The 14,044-nt window shown below is 51.3% G+C and overlaps 3 protein-coding genes across 3 annotated transcripts; 2 read left to right on the top strand and 1 right to left on the bottom strand.

Annotated features, from left to right (window-relative positions):
- Positions 1-1,833: 1,833 nt before the first annotated feature.
- Positions 1,834-4,253, top strand: BDZ99DRAFT_385519 (uncharacterized protein; the record flags this gene model as incomplete). The annotated part of the gene is made up of 3 exons (XM_033715435.1): positions 1,834-2,355; positions 2,426-2,947; positions 3,003-4,253. The coding sequence occupies 3 exons, from the start codon at positions 1,834-1,836 to the stop codon at positions 4,251-4,253; spliced, it is 2,295 nt and encodes a 764-aa protein (XP_033578037.1).
- A 1,144-nt stretch (positions 4,254-5,397) lies between these two features.
- Positions 5,398-10,009, top strand: BDZ99DRAFT_294884 (uncharacterized protein). Its single transcript, XM_033714128.1, has 4 exons — positions 5,398-5,604; positions 5,689-9,648; positions 9,701-9,845; positions 9,899-10,009. Exons 1-4 carry the CDS (start codon positions 5,494-5,496, stop codon positions 9,901-9,903), a joined length of 4,221 nt encoding a protein of 1,406 aa, XP_033578036.1. The 5' UTR covers positions 5,398-5,493; the 3' UTR covers positions 9,904-10,009.
- Positions 10,010-10,908: 899 nt separating this feature from the next.
- Positions 10,909-13,473, bottom strand: BDZ99DRAFT_497968 (uncharacterized protein). Its single transcript, XM_033723552.1, has 5 exons — positions 13,198-13,473; positions 12,938-13,107; positions 12,701-12,830; positions 12,273-12,644; positions 10,909-12,222 (listed from the first exon to the last, which is right to left on the bottom strand). Exons 1-5 carry the CDS (start codon positions 13,408-13,410, stop codon positions 11,188-11,190), a joined length of 1,920 nt encoding a protein of 639 aa, XP_033578035.1. The 5' UTR covers positions 13,411-13,473; the 3' UTR covers positions 10,909-11,187.
- Between the last annotated feature and the right edge of the window lie 571 nt (positions 13,474-14,044).

The raw sequence follows: 14,044 nt of genomic DNA, 5'->3' as shown, positions 1-14,044 counted from the left end.
AAGTGCACACAAGCCGGAGTGGTTGTGTATTTAGAGTATCGGAATCTTAAGAATAGCAAACAGATTTATAGACTGCTACGCGGGGCATCAAAAAAGTAGCACTGTGATTCCTAGAAGAAGTCGCTTTGCGTGTGTGTGCGTGTATGCCACTGCTTGGGGTGCTTCAAACCGATTTCAGACATTTGAACGAGACAAAAGCTCTTCACTTTGGGCTATGTGGAACCTTATTGAAGCACTATGGCTGCATGAGACAGAGTGCTTGATGAGTGTGCCGCTTTTATCACAGCCAGCATGACTGCCACATTTTGTTCAAGGAAGCCTGCCTGTGACATATTTCTTTTCTCACACAAACGTACTACATCAAGCCCCTATACTCTCTTTTGTCACTACTTAAGGCATCTAAGCTTGAATTGGAATACCCTATGCGTGAACCAGGGTATCCTTCCGCGTGGATTGGAGTGCTCCTAAACGTGGCGTCAGTATCCCTGGAAAAGGTACTCTAAACCTGTACAAGTTTCATGGCAACGTAATTTACATTAGTTGTTCTGTTGTTTTGGGACCTTACACAGCCTGTCGAGCCACCTCACACCTATAGAAGAATAAGTTCACACAATGTCAAGGTTGAGAGACCATGAATTAGACGCTGTCGAAGAATCTGTTGGACTGGTATGTAAATTATACCACTATGTAACTCACAACAAGTCTATCACTCGTTGCCGGCCTGTGCAGCTCGTTGAGCCTAGTCACGCCTATAGGAGAAATAATCCATAGGATGTAGAGGTCGCGAGGGCGTGAAGTAGATCTCGTTGAAATATTTGCTGTATTGACATTTAAATAGCTCTGTACCATAAATCATATCAAGTTCATTACAACAATCTATGCAGCCCATGGGGGCACCTCACGCCGATGCAGGTGGGATCATTTTGAACAATCGAAGAAGTCCCGAGGTCACCTCACGCAGCGCCAGAGCGGTGTACACAGTCTGGATGTGAGAGGTTTGCTTTTCACGCTAAGTTGAATGCGGAATGGTCCCTCTCCTGAAACCCAGTCCTCTTAGCAGTCTTCAGTTAAATTCATTGAATTGCGATGTGGTGTTAACACTAACAGCCTCCCTTCTATACGTCCCTGAAATCGGTTGCCGGCCGCGGACCAAGCTCTCCTGGGCAACGGGATAGAAACACTAAGACAAGAAGCCATTGACGACGAAGTCTACTCACAAGGCCTACTGTGTTACACGGCAGCTTTTGGGCGAGATTCCTGGAAATCGAGTCTGTTGGTCGAACCCAAATCCCGCTGAACATGGCATATGAGATGTCGAGGAAACGTCGAGTCCGGGTGAAATGGGCCCCCAGGAACCTTTCCACTCCATATTGCTAAGGCCATCATACTCACACCGCGAGACATGCTCAGCAATCTTTCAGCCGCAATGTAGCTCTCCAACTCATCTAATCTGTGAAAGTTCGTAGTTGCAGTGTCGCTACAGGAACCTTGTATCAGACTTGGCTACTGTCCTTTTTGACCATACGGTCTCCCCGAAGAAAGGCAGCGTAGCTAGGGTGAGCCCATCCAGAAGAACAGAAATGTAGGCATATTGCTATTCTCTAAAGTCCGCCAGCAGCTCCCACCGGTGACGGCTGCGACGCTATCACGGATTGGAGCTGGATCGGCGCCGTTCCGTGTCGACTAAAAATCGCGCGGGCCCAGCCTTCTTAGCATCACGTGGTCGAGACCGATCTCTCTTCTGGAATCTTTGCCGCCTCGTCTTTCATCCTTCTGACCACCACCAGCACTCTCGTACACAGAGGCACGATGCAACAAAAATGACCCCTGGAAATGTCCGACCAGGTCACGCAATCCCGCATCGTCCGTCGGAGGAATCCGCGCCCAATCAATTCTTGCATCGAGTGCCGCCAACGCAAGTCGCGCTGTTCTAAGACGTCGCCATGCCAGAATTGCACCGCCTTCGGGAGGAATTGCGTGTTCATAACCATTCCGGAAACTCAACGTCGAAGGCCACGGGAGTCTATATCAAGATCCTCAGCGGACTGGACCCAACCTCTTCCACTACGTACTCTAAACGATTCACCCGGCCCGAGCGCGGAGCATCATGCCAGTGGATCCACCACGACGCCAGGCACCCCCCCACGTGATTACGAATGGGAGGCTTATCAGCAAGATATTGATGTAGACGACGACGCCTGGGCCAAACTCCCCTTAGATCCAGAAGCCGCGCATGATGGCGTTTACGAGGACGAAGACGAGGATTGGGATGTAACCGAATTCAACCTACAGATCGGAAGAATGGTTCTTGTCGATAGAGTTGGGGCTCCTCTCCGTCCCCAGTACGCAGAAGAGGTATTCCTCCTGAAATGTGCCGCGACATTTTCACAACTATTTCCATCTTTCCTTACTAAACAATTCCCAGTTGGGGAGACTCCTCTCAAATCGTCCTAAGCAATCCTCATCTAGCATAAGCCACACTATCACCGAGCCTTCTACTTTGCTTTCTTCCCAAAAGGTTCCTTGCCCCTCGCCATCTCTCTCGTTACTCTTAGCACTTCCTGCTTCCGGCTCTCAAACCGATGGCCCCAACGATGTTCGGCTTCCTACTAGAGTAGAAGCGGAGACCCTGTACCAGATCTATCTTGAATCCGTCAATCCAATTGCTCATGTGCTGCACATTCCGTCTTTCAAGAGACTTTTCGATACTTTTTGGGTGAACGTTGAGCTGGGAAACCCTAATTCCGTATCATCGATGGCACTTGTCTTGGCAGTGTGCATGGCGGCCGCTTCAAGCCTGACAGTGCTTCAATCGAAGACTCAGTTCGGACTCGAACAAGAAGACCTTGCTCGAAGATTACAGACAGCTACCGAGCAAGCTCTGATCAGAGCCAATTGGACGAAGACATCAAACATCCGAACTCTCCAAGCGTTCACTATATATCTAGTGAATCATCCACTGTCTATTAGAACTAGAAGGATGAATCGCTGACAGTGTCTAGATGCCGCTCTGTCGAGCTCAGGTTTCTCGTACAACATCTGTCCTCGTCGGTGCTCTCATCCGTCTCGCTCAATGCATCGGTATCCACCGTGCTAGCCACAACCTTTCTACTTCTCTTAATCCTTTACAACGTCATGTCCGATCACTATTATGGCACCAAATATGCTTTCTCGATGTCAAATCAGCAGAATCACAAGGACCTCTTCCCTCAATCCGAACCGACGAGTTCGATATATCGCTTCCGCTAAATGTTGATGACGATGCCTTTGAGTTTGGCACTCCTAAGTGGCAACCGCATCCCGTCTCCGTCCAAGGCTGGACCGATGCAACTTTCTCTATTATCCGCTACGAATGCAACGAGATTCATCGTCTGATTTTTCGAGGCCGCACGGAAATGGACCGCAACGCAATCACTCTGCACGACATTCGCGCCCAGGTCGAGTCTCACAAGCGCCAGATACACTCCAACTACCTCCGCTTTCTCGACCCGCAAATCCCGATCCAACGCTGCGCGGGTTTGGTTGCTACACTCCTCCTTTCGCGTTGCGATTCCATGCTGCTGTACCGCCACTTGCCCCAGAATCCCTCGCACACACGTACGGAATCTGAAAATCGTCTCCGAGATGTGTTGATCACAGCTGCGTTGATGACTCTTGAAACTGGCGCAACGCTGGAGACACTGCCGTCACTAAACCCCTGGGCGTGGTACGCAAGCTCATATCAGCAGTACAACTCTGTGCTGCTACTCCTGAGTGAGCTGTACCGCACCCCTGACCTACCAAAGAAGGACCGTATGTTCACCATCATGGATCATGTATTCGGGCACTGCTATGGTGTAGGCGTCCAGGAGAGGTGTGGGGATATCTTGTGGGCGGTCAAGGAGAACCTAGAAGTGTTCTTTGGGATGCGGGGTGCCCAAAAGAGGAGGGCAGCGCAGGGCCAAGCCAACGTGGTCAAGGGAAACAGTCATAGTCAATTTGGCTCGGACTCTGCATTAGGGTCTATGAATGCGCAACCACATCAGCCTATGGGAGCTTTGGATGTGGATCTCGACTCGCTACTACAAGGGTTTGGCAATGTAGCGACGGCTGACGCCTACGAAGACTTCTTGCCAGCCATGCCGTCAACAGATACTGGGGCCATATTCGTACCCGCCGACTCTGGCATTGAGAACGATTGGCTGGCTGGCGGCGCTAATGAGCAGAACCCGCCGTTGCAGCAACGCGTAAGTCACTACGACCAGTTTAGATGAACCTAAACCCGCAGATCGTAACTGACCTAGGTGCGACACTAGAATTCATGGGGGTTCCAGTCGTTCAATAACGGCAATGTGTGAACATGTTCTTCATTAATAGATCTTTGTTCGAGTTCGCGCGCTACGATGTATGAGTATGTCGATCTTTGGAAGTCTGTTTGGTTTCAGTCTCCTTTTGTTCGCTTGCATATTAATAGTCGAGTTGAGTGTTGTTGCTTGACTTATAGATTTCTACTCAGGACTGGTTTCGGGACCCGCTCGATACAAAATAGCTATTGCTCTTCAATAATCCCACCATTTATCCATTAGCTGTTCCATAGCATACTCTTGTCTGCTAAGGAAAGTTAGCATTCCGTTCCAGCGCGCTCTCATTGACACTGAGTCTCAAGACGAGGCTTCGATGGCAAACTTGTGTATACGTATATTTTACGTAGAATATGTGCTTGTGAACTCCCCAAAACACTCGAGATTCTTGAGCGAAGCAGTGAAGGCGCCCGGGGATCTCACGCACTCTAAGAGTTACACTTCCATAGATTCTCATAACAAATCAGTAGGTTGGCTGCCTGCCAGACTGACAGATGTTCGTTCCAGATAGGGTGGTACCCCAAATGAGCGTCGGACAATAATGTCAATCTCTGGTCCAGCGCGTTGAATACTACTAAACTGCTTCACGGCCTTCATTGCCCCGAGAGCATTCCCGAGCATCGCTGCCGATTGATTGGCCAGCTCCCAGTTAGTGCTAGTGCACACGTGACTGCACTAGCGTCCTTTTCCTGCTGAGAACTCCAGAGCCCGTCCACTTCTCATCACGCTCGCCTCTCTACGCCGACCCTCCCAGGCCGACCACAACACCTCCCAAGCCCGCATCCATCTTATCTCCGCCGCATAACACGTTTTCCACGACGCGTGAACAGCCGCCTCCCCCCGCGCGCCCTCCCTGCTCTCCTGCGCCGCCCCATTGTTGCCTGGGCCAATTCCATCATCCCCAGCCCGCGCGACATCAACCACAGGAGCCCCCCCGGTCTCGTCCATCACCCTCGTTGACGGACGCTCTGCACCGGCACCCACGCCGCACGAGGATGCTCTGAACGGCCACCCCGCGCGCCCTTTCACTGCCCGCCCAGTTCCTAGCAGCCGCCCGCGCGTGCGGTTTTCCACACTCCTGTTGCGCCGCTAGCATCTCCCCCAGTCGGTCGCGCTACGCGTTGCACGACAGTATCATTCACTATTTTTCACCATGGCTTCCGTACAGGCCGCCCCGGGCTTTGCTCCCCAAGAACGCATGGCGCTCGCGTCCGCCACACTTCCTCCAGGCCTCACCAAAGAACATGTTCAGGCCGCCTATCTGGTAAGAAGTTCCCCACCCTGATTTCACTTCCTCATTCACTCAACGCACCACCCCGTGTCGCAATGATTGCTAACGCCACTACAGAAATACACACAGCTGAAAGAACAAGGCGTTGCCGAGGACGACCCCGAATTTCGCAAAGCCCGGGCCCTCCTCCAGGCTGTCCAGAGACAGAACACCATGTATAAGCAGATGCAGACGCGCATGCAACAGAACCAGCTGCAGCAAGCCCAGCAGAACCACACACAGCAACCAAATGGGAACGGAGTAGCCGCCATGACCAATGGCGCAAAGGCTGCCCCAGGTACATCGAGTGATGGCCCACTCACTTCAGGCACAGCTGCGTCTCCCCCAGGCGGTATCCAGGTCTCTACTCAGGGGCAAGCTGCGGGTTCTGGTCAAGGAAAGACGCCTACGTCCGCAACTGGCCCTGGTATGAGCCCATTCAACCAGGACCAACTCTTGATCCTGCGAAACCAGATTGCCGCCTTCAAGCGCCTGTCGAAAGGCTTACCGCTCCCTCCCAATATGCAGCAGACTTTGTTCGCATCACACCAATCCAAGAAGCCGCCAACGCCGACGGAAGCGGTTGCTGCCGCCAGCCAAGCGCTTGATGATGCGACCAAGACAGCAAGTGTTGCTGGAACAGAAGCTAACACAGACCAATCTGACTCGAATAGCCACACGGGCTATGAGACTTCCGCATCACCTTGGAAACATATCAGCGATCCCGTGAACTACATCGACCATTCTTTCCGCGACCAGCGCCATCAGCTACCGTCTATAATGCCAATTGGAGTTGACGTCGACAAGGTGCGCGAAGAGCGTGAGAACATTGTATACAACAGGGTTCTCTCAAGAAAGGCGCAATTGGAAAAGCTGCCCGCAAACATTGGCACATGGGACACGAGCAAGTCGGACGCCCCAGCTGAGAACGGGAATCTTAAGCTCAGGGCCCTCATCGAGTACAAGGCGCTGTGCCTTCTACAAAAGCAGCGATCCCTTCGAAACGTCATCAGTAGAGAAATGGTCCAGTCTGACAACCTAGCGATGACGGCAAACCGTGCCCAATATCGCCGAATCAAGAAGCAATCGCTTCGTGAGGCTCGCATTACCGAGAAGCTCGAGAAACAACAGCGCGACGCTCGGGAAACTAAGGAGAAGAAGAAGCACATTGACTTCCTCAAGTCTATCACCACCCACCAAGAAGACATCCAGAAGGCTGCATATGCTCAACGCCAACGAATGCAGAAGCTTGGTAGGACTATGATACAGACACACCAGAACATTGAAAAGGAAGAACAGAAGCGCGTCGAACGTACCGCCAAACAGCGTCTACAAGCTCTCAAGGCCAATGACGAAGAGACTTACTTGAAGCTGCTCGGCCAAGCCAAGGATACTCGTATCTCGCATTTGTTAAAGCAAACAGATGGTTTCTTGAAACAGCTTTCCGATTCCGTCAAAGCACAACAGCGGAGTGCTATGGACCGGTACGGTGATAGAGGCCGTCCTGCCGAAGAATCCGAGAGCAGTGAGGATGACTCCATGGATGAAGATGGAAGTAGCAAGCGGGTGGCAAAGACTGACTACTATGAAATCGCCCATCGCATCAAAGAAGAAGTCACTGGCCAGTCGTCAAATCTCGTTGGTGGTACTCTGAAAGAATACCAGGTCAAGGGACTGCAGTGGATGATATCGCTGTACAACAACAACCTCAACGGTATCTTGGCTGATGAAATGGGTCTCGGCAAGACTATCCAGACAATCAGCTTGATCACGTATCTTATCGAGAAGAAGCAGCAGCAAGGCCCATTTCTGGTCATCGTGCCACTCAGCACCTTGACGAATTGGAACAACGAGTTTGACAAGTGGGCCCCGAGCGTCCAGAAGATTGTCTACAAAGGTCCTCCCAACGCCCGGAAGCAGCAACAGCAGCAAATCCGCTGGGGCCAATTCCAGGTACTCTTGACGACTTACGAATTCATCATCAAAGATCGTCCTGTTCTCAGCAAAGTCAAATGGCTGCACATGATTGTCGATGAGGGTCATCGTATGAAGAACGCCGGCTCGAAGCTCAGCGTTACTATCACGCAATACTATACCACCCGATATCGTATCATTCTTACAGGCACACCTCTCCAAAACAATCTCCCAGAGCTATGGGCACTTCTCAATTTTGTCCTTCCTACCATCTTTAAGTCAGTCAAATCGTTCGATGAATGGTTCAATACCCCGTTTGCGAATACTGGTGGACAGGATAAAATGGAGCTTACCGAAGAAGAACAGCTGCTTGTCATTCGTCGGTTGCATAAGGTTCTTCGGCCTTTCCTCCTCCGTCGTCTCAAGAAGGATGTCGAGAAAGATCTTCCTGACAAGACGGAGCGAGTCGTGAAGTGCAACTTCTCAGCCCTTCAAGCCAAGCTGTACAAGCAACTCGTCAATCACAATAGGCTTATAGTTAGCGATGGCAAGGGAGGAAAGACCGGTATGAGGGGCTTGAGCAACATGTTGATGCAACTGCGGAAGCTGTGCAATCACCCCTTCGTCTTTGAAGAAGTTGAAGAACAGATGAACCCAGGGAAAATATCCAACGACCTCCTGTGGCGGACAGCCGGCAAATTCGAGCTACTTGACCGGGTCCTACCCAAGTTCCAAGCCACCGGGCATCGTGTCTTGATGTTTTTCCAGATGACTCAAATCATGAACATCATGGAGGACTTCTTGCGTCTAAGAGGTATGGCGTACCTGCGACTTGACGGCTCCACGAAATCTGATGATCGGTCTGAGCTGCTTCGAAAGTTCAATGCGCCCGACTCGCCCTACTTTTGTTTCCTGCTATCAACGCGTGCCGGCGGCCTGGGTCTGAATCTTCAAACTGCAGATACGGTCATTATCTACGACTCGGATTGGAATCCCCATCAGGATCTTCAGGCTCAAGATCGCGCTCATCGCATTGGTCAAAAGAACGAAGTTCGAATTTTGCGACTCATCAGCTCCAATTCCGTCGAAGAGAAGATTCTGGAGCGTGCTAACTTCAAGCTCGATATGGACGGCAAGGTCATTCAAGCTGGTAAATTCGACAACAAGTCCACGAACGAGGAACGTGACGCCATGCTCAGGATCATGTTGGAGTCTGCCGAAGCTGCGGAGCACCTGGAACAGGACGAAATGGATGATGACGACTTGAATGTGATCATGATGCGCTCAGAGAAGGAGCTTGAGATCTTCGCGCAAATGGACCGCGACCGCGAGAAGAATGACGAGTATGGTCCGAATAGGAAGTACCCTCGTCTTCTTGGCGAGTCCGAGTTGCCAGAACTCTACATGTCAGAGGACAACCCGGTCGTTGAAGAGATTGAAGAGACCCGTGGTCGTGGTGCGCGCGAGCGGACGCGAGTCAAGTACGATGACGGCCTTACGGAGGAACAATGGCTCGAGGCTGTCGACAACGACGAGGATACCATCGAAGCTGCTATGGCTCGCAAAGAGGCGAAAATTGCGAAGCGTAATGCGAATAAGGCAAGGCGGACTGGCGATTTTGGAGATGATGACTCTCCTGCTCCGTCCCGTGAAAGCTCTGAGTCACCCGCACCGAAGAAGCGTGGCCGCAAACCAAAAGCTGCTGAGAAGCGGAAGGCAGACGAAGCATCGCTAGACGGAGACCCAGCGCCACGAAAGCGTGGCCGTCCGACACCAAACAAAGTTCAGGAAACGCTCAGCAAAGAGGACCGTGAGACCCACCAACGCATTCTGAACGCCGTTTACGAATCTCTGAATGATCTCGAAGAAGAGTCTAATGACGACGATATTCCAAATCGGGGTATCATCGATCCGTTCATCGAGCTGCCGGACAAGTACGATTATCCGGATTACTACCAAATCATCAAGAACCCGATCTGCATGAACCAGATCAAAAAGAAGATCAACAAGAAGGAATACCAGAGTCTAAGGCAGTTCCTATCAGATATTCGGGCTCTCTGCAATAACTGCCGAACGTACAACGATGATGAGAGTATCCTCTACAAGGATGCGAATCTGATTGAGGTTTGTTTTATCATTCGAAATGTCGTCAGCCGTTTCGTTAACATCGTGGCAGCAAACCTGTATCGACCGTCTGCGGGACGAGACAGAGGCGCATCCTCACCTCCAAGATTTTGAAAATGTCGGATCCTCGATGGCAGATGGTAGATCCACTGCTCCTATCTCGAGCGTCGGCACGCCCTTAGCTTCTACTTCTGGCAGTGAGTTTACCGGTTAGGTTGCGGGTTCGTTCATGAATACTAACGTTTTACAGGATGATCCATATAGACTATTTCATTCAATTGAAACAACAGTAGTACGGCATTAAGATTCCCACTTTCTCACGATGAACATGGAGGGAGAATCGGTCTTGTGATGGCTCGACTTTGGCTTTGCTTTAGTTTTGCTCTGCTCCGGCTTCGGCTTTGGCTTCATTGATTTTCTTGTAACCCTATTTTGCAATCAAAGATTGAAAGAACGTGCTAGATCAATGCGATGGCATTCCGCCACCCCTTCTTATCCACGCCCTTTCTCTCATCACCATCTCTTCCTTTCGGCTTTGGCTAGGTCGGCCACGCTGCATGCGGCGTACGAAGAAGCGGTGTTTGGACTTGTTTTCGGAAGGCTTTTTTGGGGCGTTGGGTTGGTGCTTAATGTGTTTTTTCTGGCGGGTTGCAGGATGGGGCGGCGAGAGCGTAGGGGCGGCTGATCTTGCGGGAGAGGCCGCTGAGGTGTGATCTCTTGCGCTGTACTTTAGGTTAGCTCGAATCGAGTGGTTGCATTCATGATATTTCCTATTGCTTGTGCTTCAAGGGTGGAAATTATACTGCCTTTTGAGTGACCAGCCATCTGCTCTGGGCTACTTTCCGGAGCCTTGTTGACTGAGCAAGAGTGAACTTAAGTAGTGCCATCTCCGTGTGCCTGAATATAAAACTTGGTCTTGTACTAGGAGAAATTTATAGATGCATGCTTTCTTCTTCCAAGCGCTTATACACCCCTAACATGCTATCAGAGCCAGCTTTGCAACTATTCTACCTTTTTCATATTCTAGAAAGTGTTATATGGCATCGGTAATCGCGGCAAGCTATGAAACATCGTCTCATACCTTAAAGAGTGACGACGCACTGCAAACGCACATATTTAAAGCACATATTCAAAGTACATGAGCACATGAGATAGCTTTTGTGTCTTGAAGCATAATTCAAATATCAAGCATGCCTTTTGGCATCTCAGAACGCGCGACTCTCTACACTACGAGGTTCGAGAGGTAGCGCACTAGCATGTCACCACTCCAATCCAGCCCGCATAAGATTCTAGAGTACAAGATAAGACAGAAAGAAAGAAAGAAAGAGGCAGTGTTAGACACAGACAGCATTTGTTTCAGACATCCTGAAGAGAGGAGGTCATGCCGGAAGCACGGGTAGATATGACAGCAAGTCAAAGCCAACAGCTAGTAAGGCAGCAGTCTTAGTTTACATGGCTAACAGACACCTTCGCCGTTCTGATAAAAAAAGGCCTTTAAGAGGGGACACCGGGAAAGATGACATCATATCGTTTGATCAATTACTGCCAGCCATAAGCAGTGGTGGGATTTGGGGGTAAAATGGTGGTCTGGAATGCTTGGGGAGGTTCGTGTGAAGTAATGGGGACGTTCATGACCTGAGGGTATTGTTTCAAAGGTGCGTCTGCCGGAACTGCTGAGAATGGCGGGAGAACAGTCGCGGTTTGTGCAGGCTGCGGCGGAGGTATGGCGTGAGGTTGGTGAACCGTGATGCCGTTAGCCACAGCCGAAGGCGCTGCTTGTGGAGCAGCCTGAATTGGCTTCGGTGTGGCTTGAATCGGAGCAGCAATACCGTTCGGAACTGGATCTACTTTGGGAGGAGCGCTGGCTGTCCATGGCTGGACAGTTATTGAGTCCTGGAGAGGCTCAGCCGGCTTCACTTCCGGCGACTTGGATGCTTTGCCGTATCGCAGTTTCACAATCAGGCTAGCCGTTGGGTTCGGCTCAGCATTTTCGTCGATGTCTTCCTCACTTGAGGCGGCTTCGTCCTCTTCGTCAACCTCCATTCGATCGACCTCGTCTTCCTCATCTCCGCCGTCCCACTCTCCACCAGAAGATGAGGCGTCATCTTCATCGTCGATTTCGTCAATGGAGTTGTATCCCTCAATATGCTTACGCGTCTTCGACCATCCATTGGCTGGCTTAGCGTTCGCTGCTGCACGAGTGGATCGACCATGTGCTGGGTGAGACTCTTCCGATGCATCAGACCGCTCATACTCCCCAGTCGCTGGTGATGCCCGCTCGGTAGTAGTTTGCCCGCTTAGCAGTGATTCCCCGTATACTCCTCCAAGTCGCGACCGAACATGACGGCCACTAGCAGTTACAGTAGGGCCAGAGGGTGCGGCCGGCGTTCCTCGTCCTGACTGTCGCGTGGATCGCCGCGCAGAACCTGCATCGGAAGTGTCTTCATCCTCTTCGTCGGAGAAGGTGTACCTCATGCGCTTTCCACGAGTCCTGCCTTCGTAGAGTGAGAAACCGGGTTCGGGACGGCTAAATTGGGCCTTTCGGTTCATTCGGTATTCGCGGCGCTTGCGCTTCTGGTACATCGTTAGTATGAGTTGCGGTCGCAAGCATAAATGGCACTTACCTCTTCGGTAGCTTCAAATCGGGGTATGGCGTTGATGATGCGCTCACTCAACCGCCTGGCAGCCTGCGTGCCATCTTCATCTTTGAGCTTGTCCGAGAGAACGCGGAGCTCATCGATAGTACCGGCCACGCTCCACCAGGTATTGTGCTTCAGAACCGGGTTGCTTTCCCTGTATACTCTGAAAGCGGTATCGTCTCGACCTTCGACCAGCCAGTATCGGCGCTTGTCTCCGTCGCGGCCCCAGGGTTGGACAGAGAGGGGCTGGTTCTCGTCGCCATCGTGTCGAGCTTGCTTGTATGATTCTTTAATCGTACCATTGACTGCCTCTGATTCATGCAAACTCCAGAGGATAAGAGTCTTGATTAACGTGAGCTGGTAAAGAGGTCAGCAAAGATCGTGAAGCGATAAGTAGTGTATGCGAGACGCACCCGTTCTTCTGGGGACATTGTGTTGAATGTACGGCCTCCATGAAGAGGGTTGATCCCGCCCCAAGCGCGTGGCCATTGTGTCTTCTGAGTCTGGATGGCTTCTTCGAGTGCCCGACCATAGTGGCCTCTCCTGTGAGATTCAAGAGACGTCAGCAAATCAGATAATCCGTAGTGGGTTCCCAGTTTTAACGCGACCATATCTAGCTAGGTGAAGCAGCAGGGGAATGGGCTACTGACTCTACATATTTCTTGCGATTTAGGACGAGTCCGAGGAGGGCGCAAAGGAGACTCTCGACTTGGGGAGAAGGCAATGGGTCGGCCACGCCACGCTCGATATCCTGTGGTCCAAGGTTCTGTAGTTTCGTAGGAAAAATGTCGCTGAATCGTGATCTGAACATTACAATGAACTATGTATGATTTCATTAGTCCGCTGCACATCTGAGGGAAGGACGTGAAATCGCGTTGACGACGACGTGATTTACGCGACGACGACTTACAGCAATGTCGGGATTGTCTGCCAGGACCTCTTCGTGAACTGGAGAGGGTGCGCGCTTCTTCCTTGGTGGTGAGGACTCCACGAAGCTGAGCATAGTGCCATTCTTCTTCGAAGATGATTTCTTGGTGGACTTGGTGGGCGGTGTGGGCTGAGCCATCTCGTGGTCCGACGATGGCGGAGACGATAAAACAGAGGAGAGGTCGCTGTCACTCATAATGAAGGTTAGGATCGCACCTGTCGAAGTACTTTGGGTGTGGGAGTAGTCGCGAGGTGGACGTGCGCGGAGGGAGGTTCGGGAAGGGGAGCGAAGTCGAAAGACGGAGCTAAAGTACAGGCACGGCGCACGGCGTCATTCGGCGTCTGAGACGTCTGATTCGTTCATGATATATAGGCAAGCCTGTGCTAGATTATTTGGCGTGCATAGGGAACTCACTTCCCCTTCATAGCGCGTCTGGAGACTTCTAGAGGTGAGCCCGAGAGAAAGGTCGGACAGAAGACTTTTCTATTGCATCTATGAAACTGCCCGAGAAGAGAGAGAGGTAAGGCTGTGCTATATACGCGAAAGAACCACATTCTACATCCGTCGTCCGCTAACATACGATCTTCCAGCGTCGCCCACAACGCAATGCATCCACACTTCTACAGCATTCAGTTTCAGGCAGCCAGCGAGAGTGTGTATCGGTAGCCAAGGGCAAGTTGTTAAGTATCGAAGCGCATGGCTCTGCCGCAGTTAGTAGGTTGAATGAAGGACGCCAATGAGAAGGAAGCTGGGAAGAGTAGAGGCACGCTGCTTGTTTCATCATGCGATAAGATAGCGGCGTGGATTCGGTTGAATCTTGTCGTTGTGG

This window comes from Mytilinidion resinicola (assembly GCF_010093595.1).
Source record: "Mytilinidion resinicola strain CBS 304.34 unplaced genomic scaffold BDZ99scaffold_8, whole genome shotgun sequence".
Taxonomy (NCBI): domain Eukaryota; kingdom Fungi; phylum Ascomycota; class Dothideomycetes; order Mytilinidiales; family Mytilinidiaceae; genus Mytilinidion; species Mytilinidion resinicola.
The sequence above is the reverse complement of the archived record's forward strand: the minus strand, read 5'-3'. Positions and strand labels throughout refer to the sequence as shown.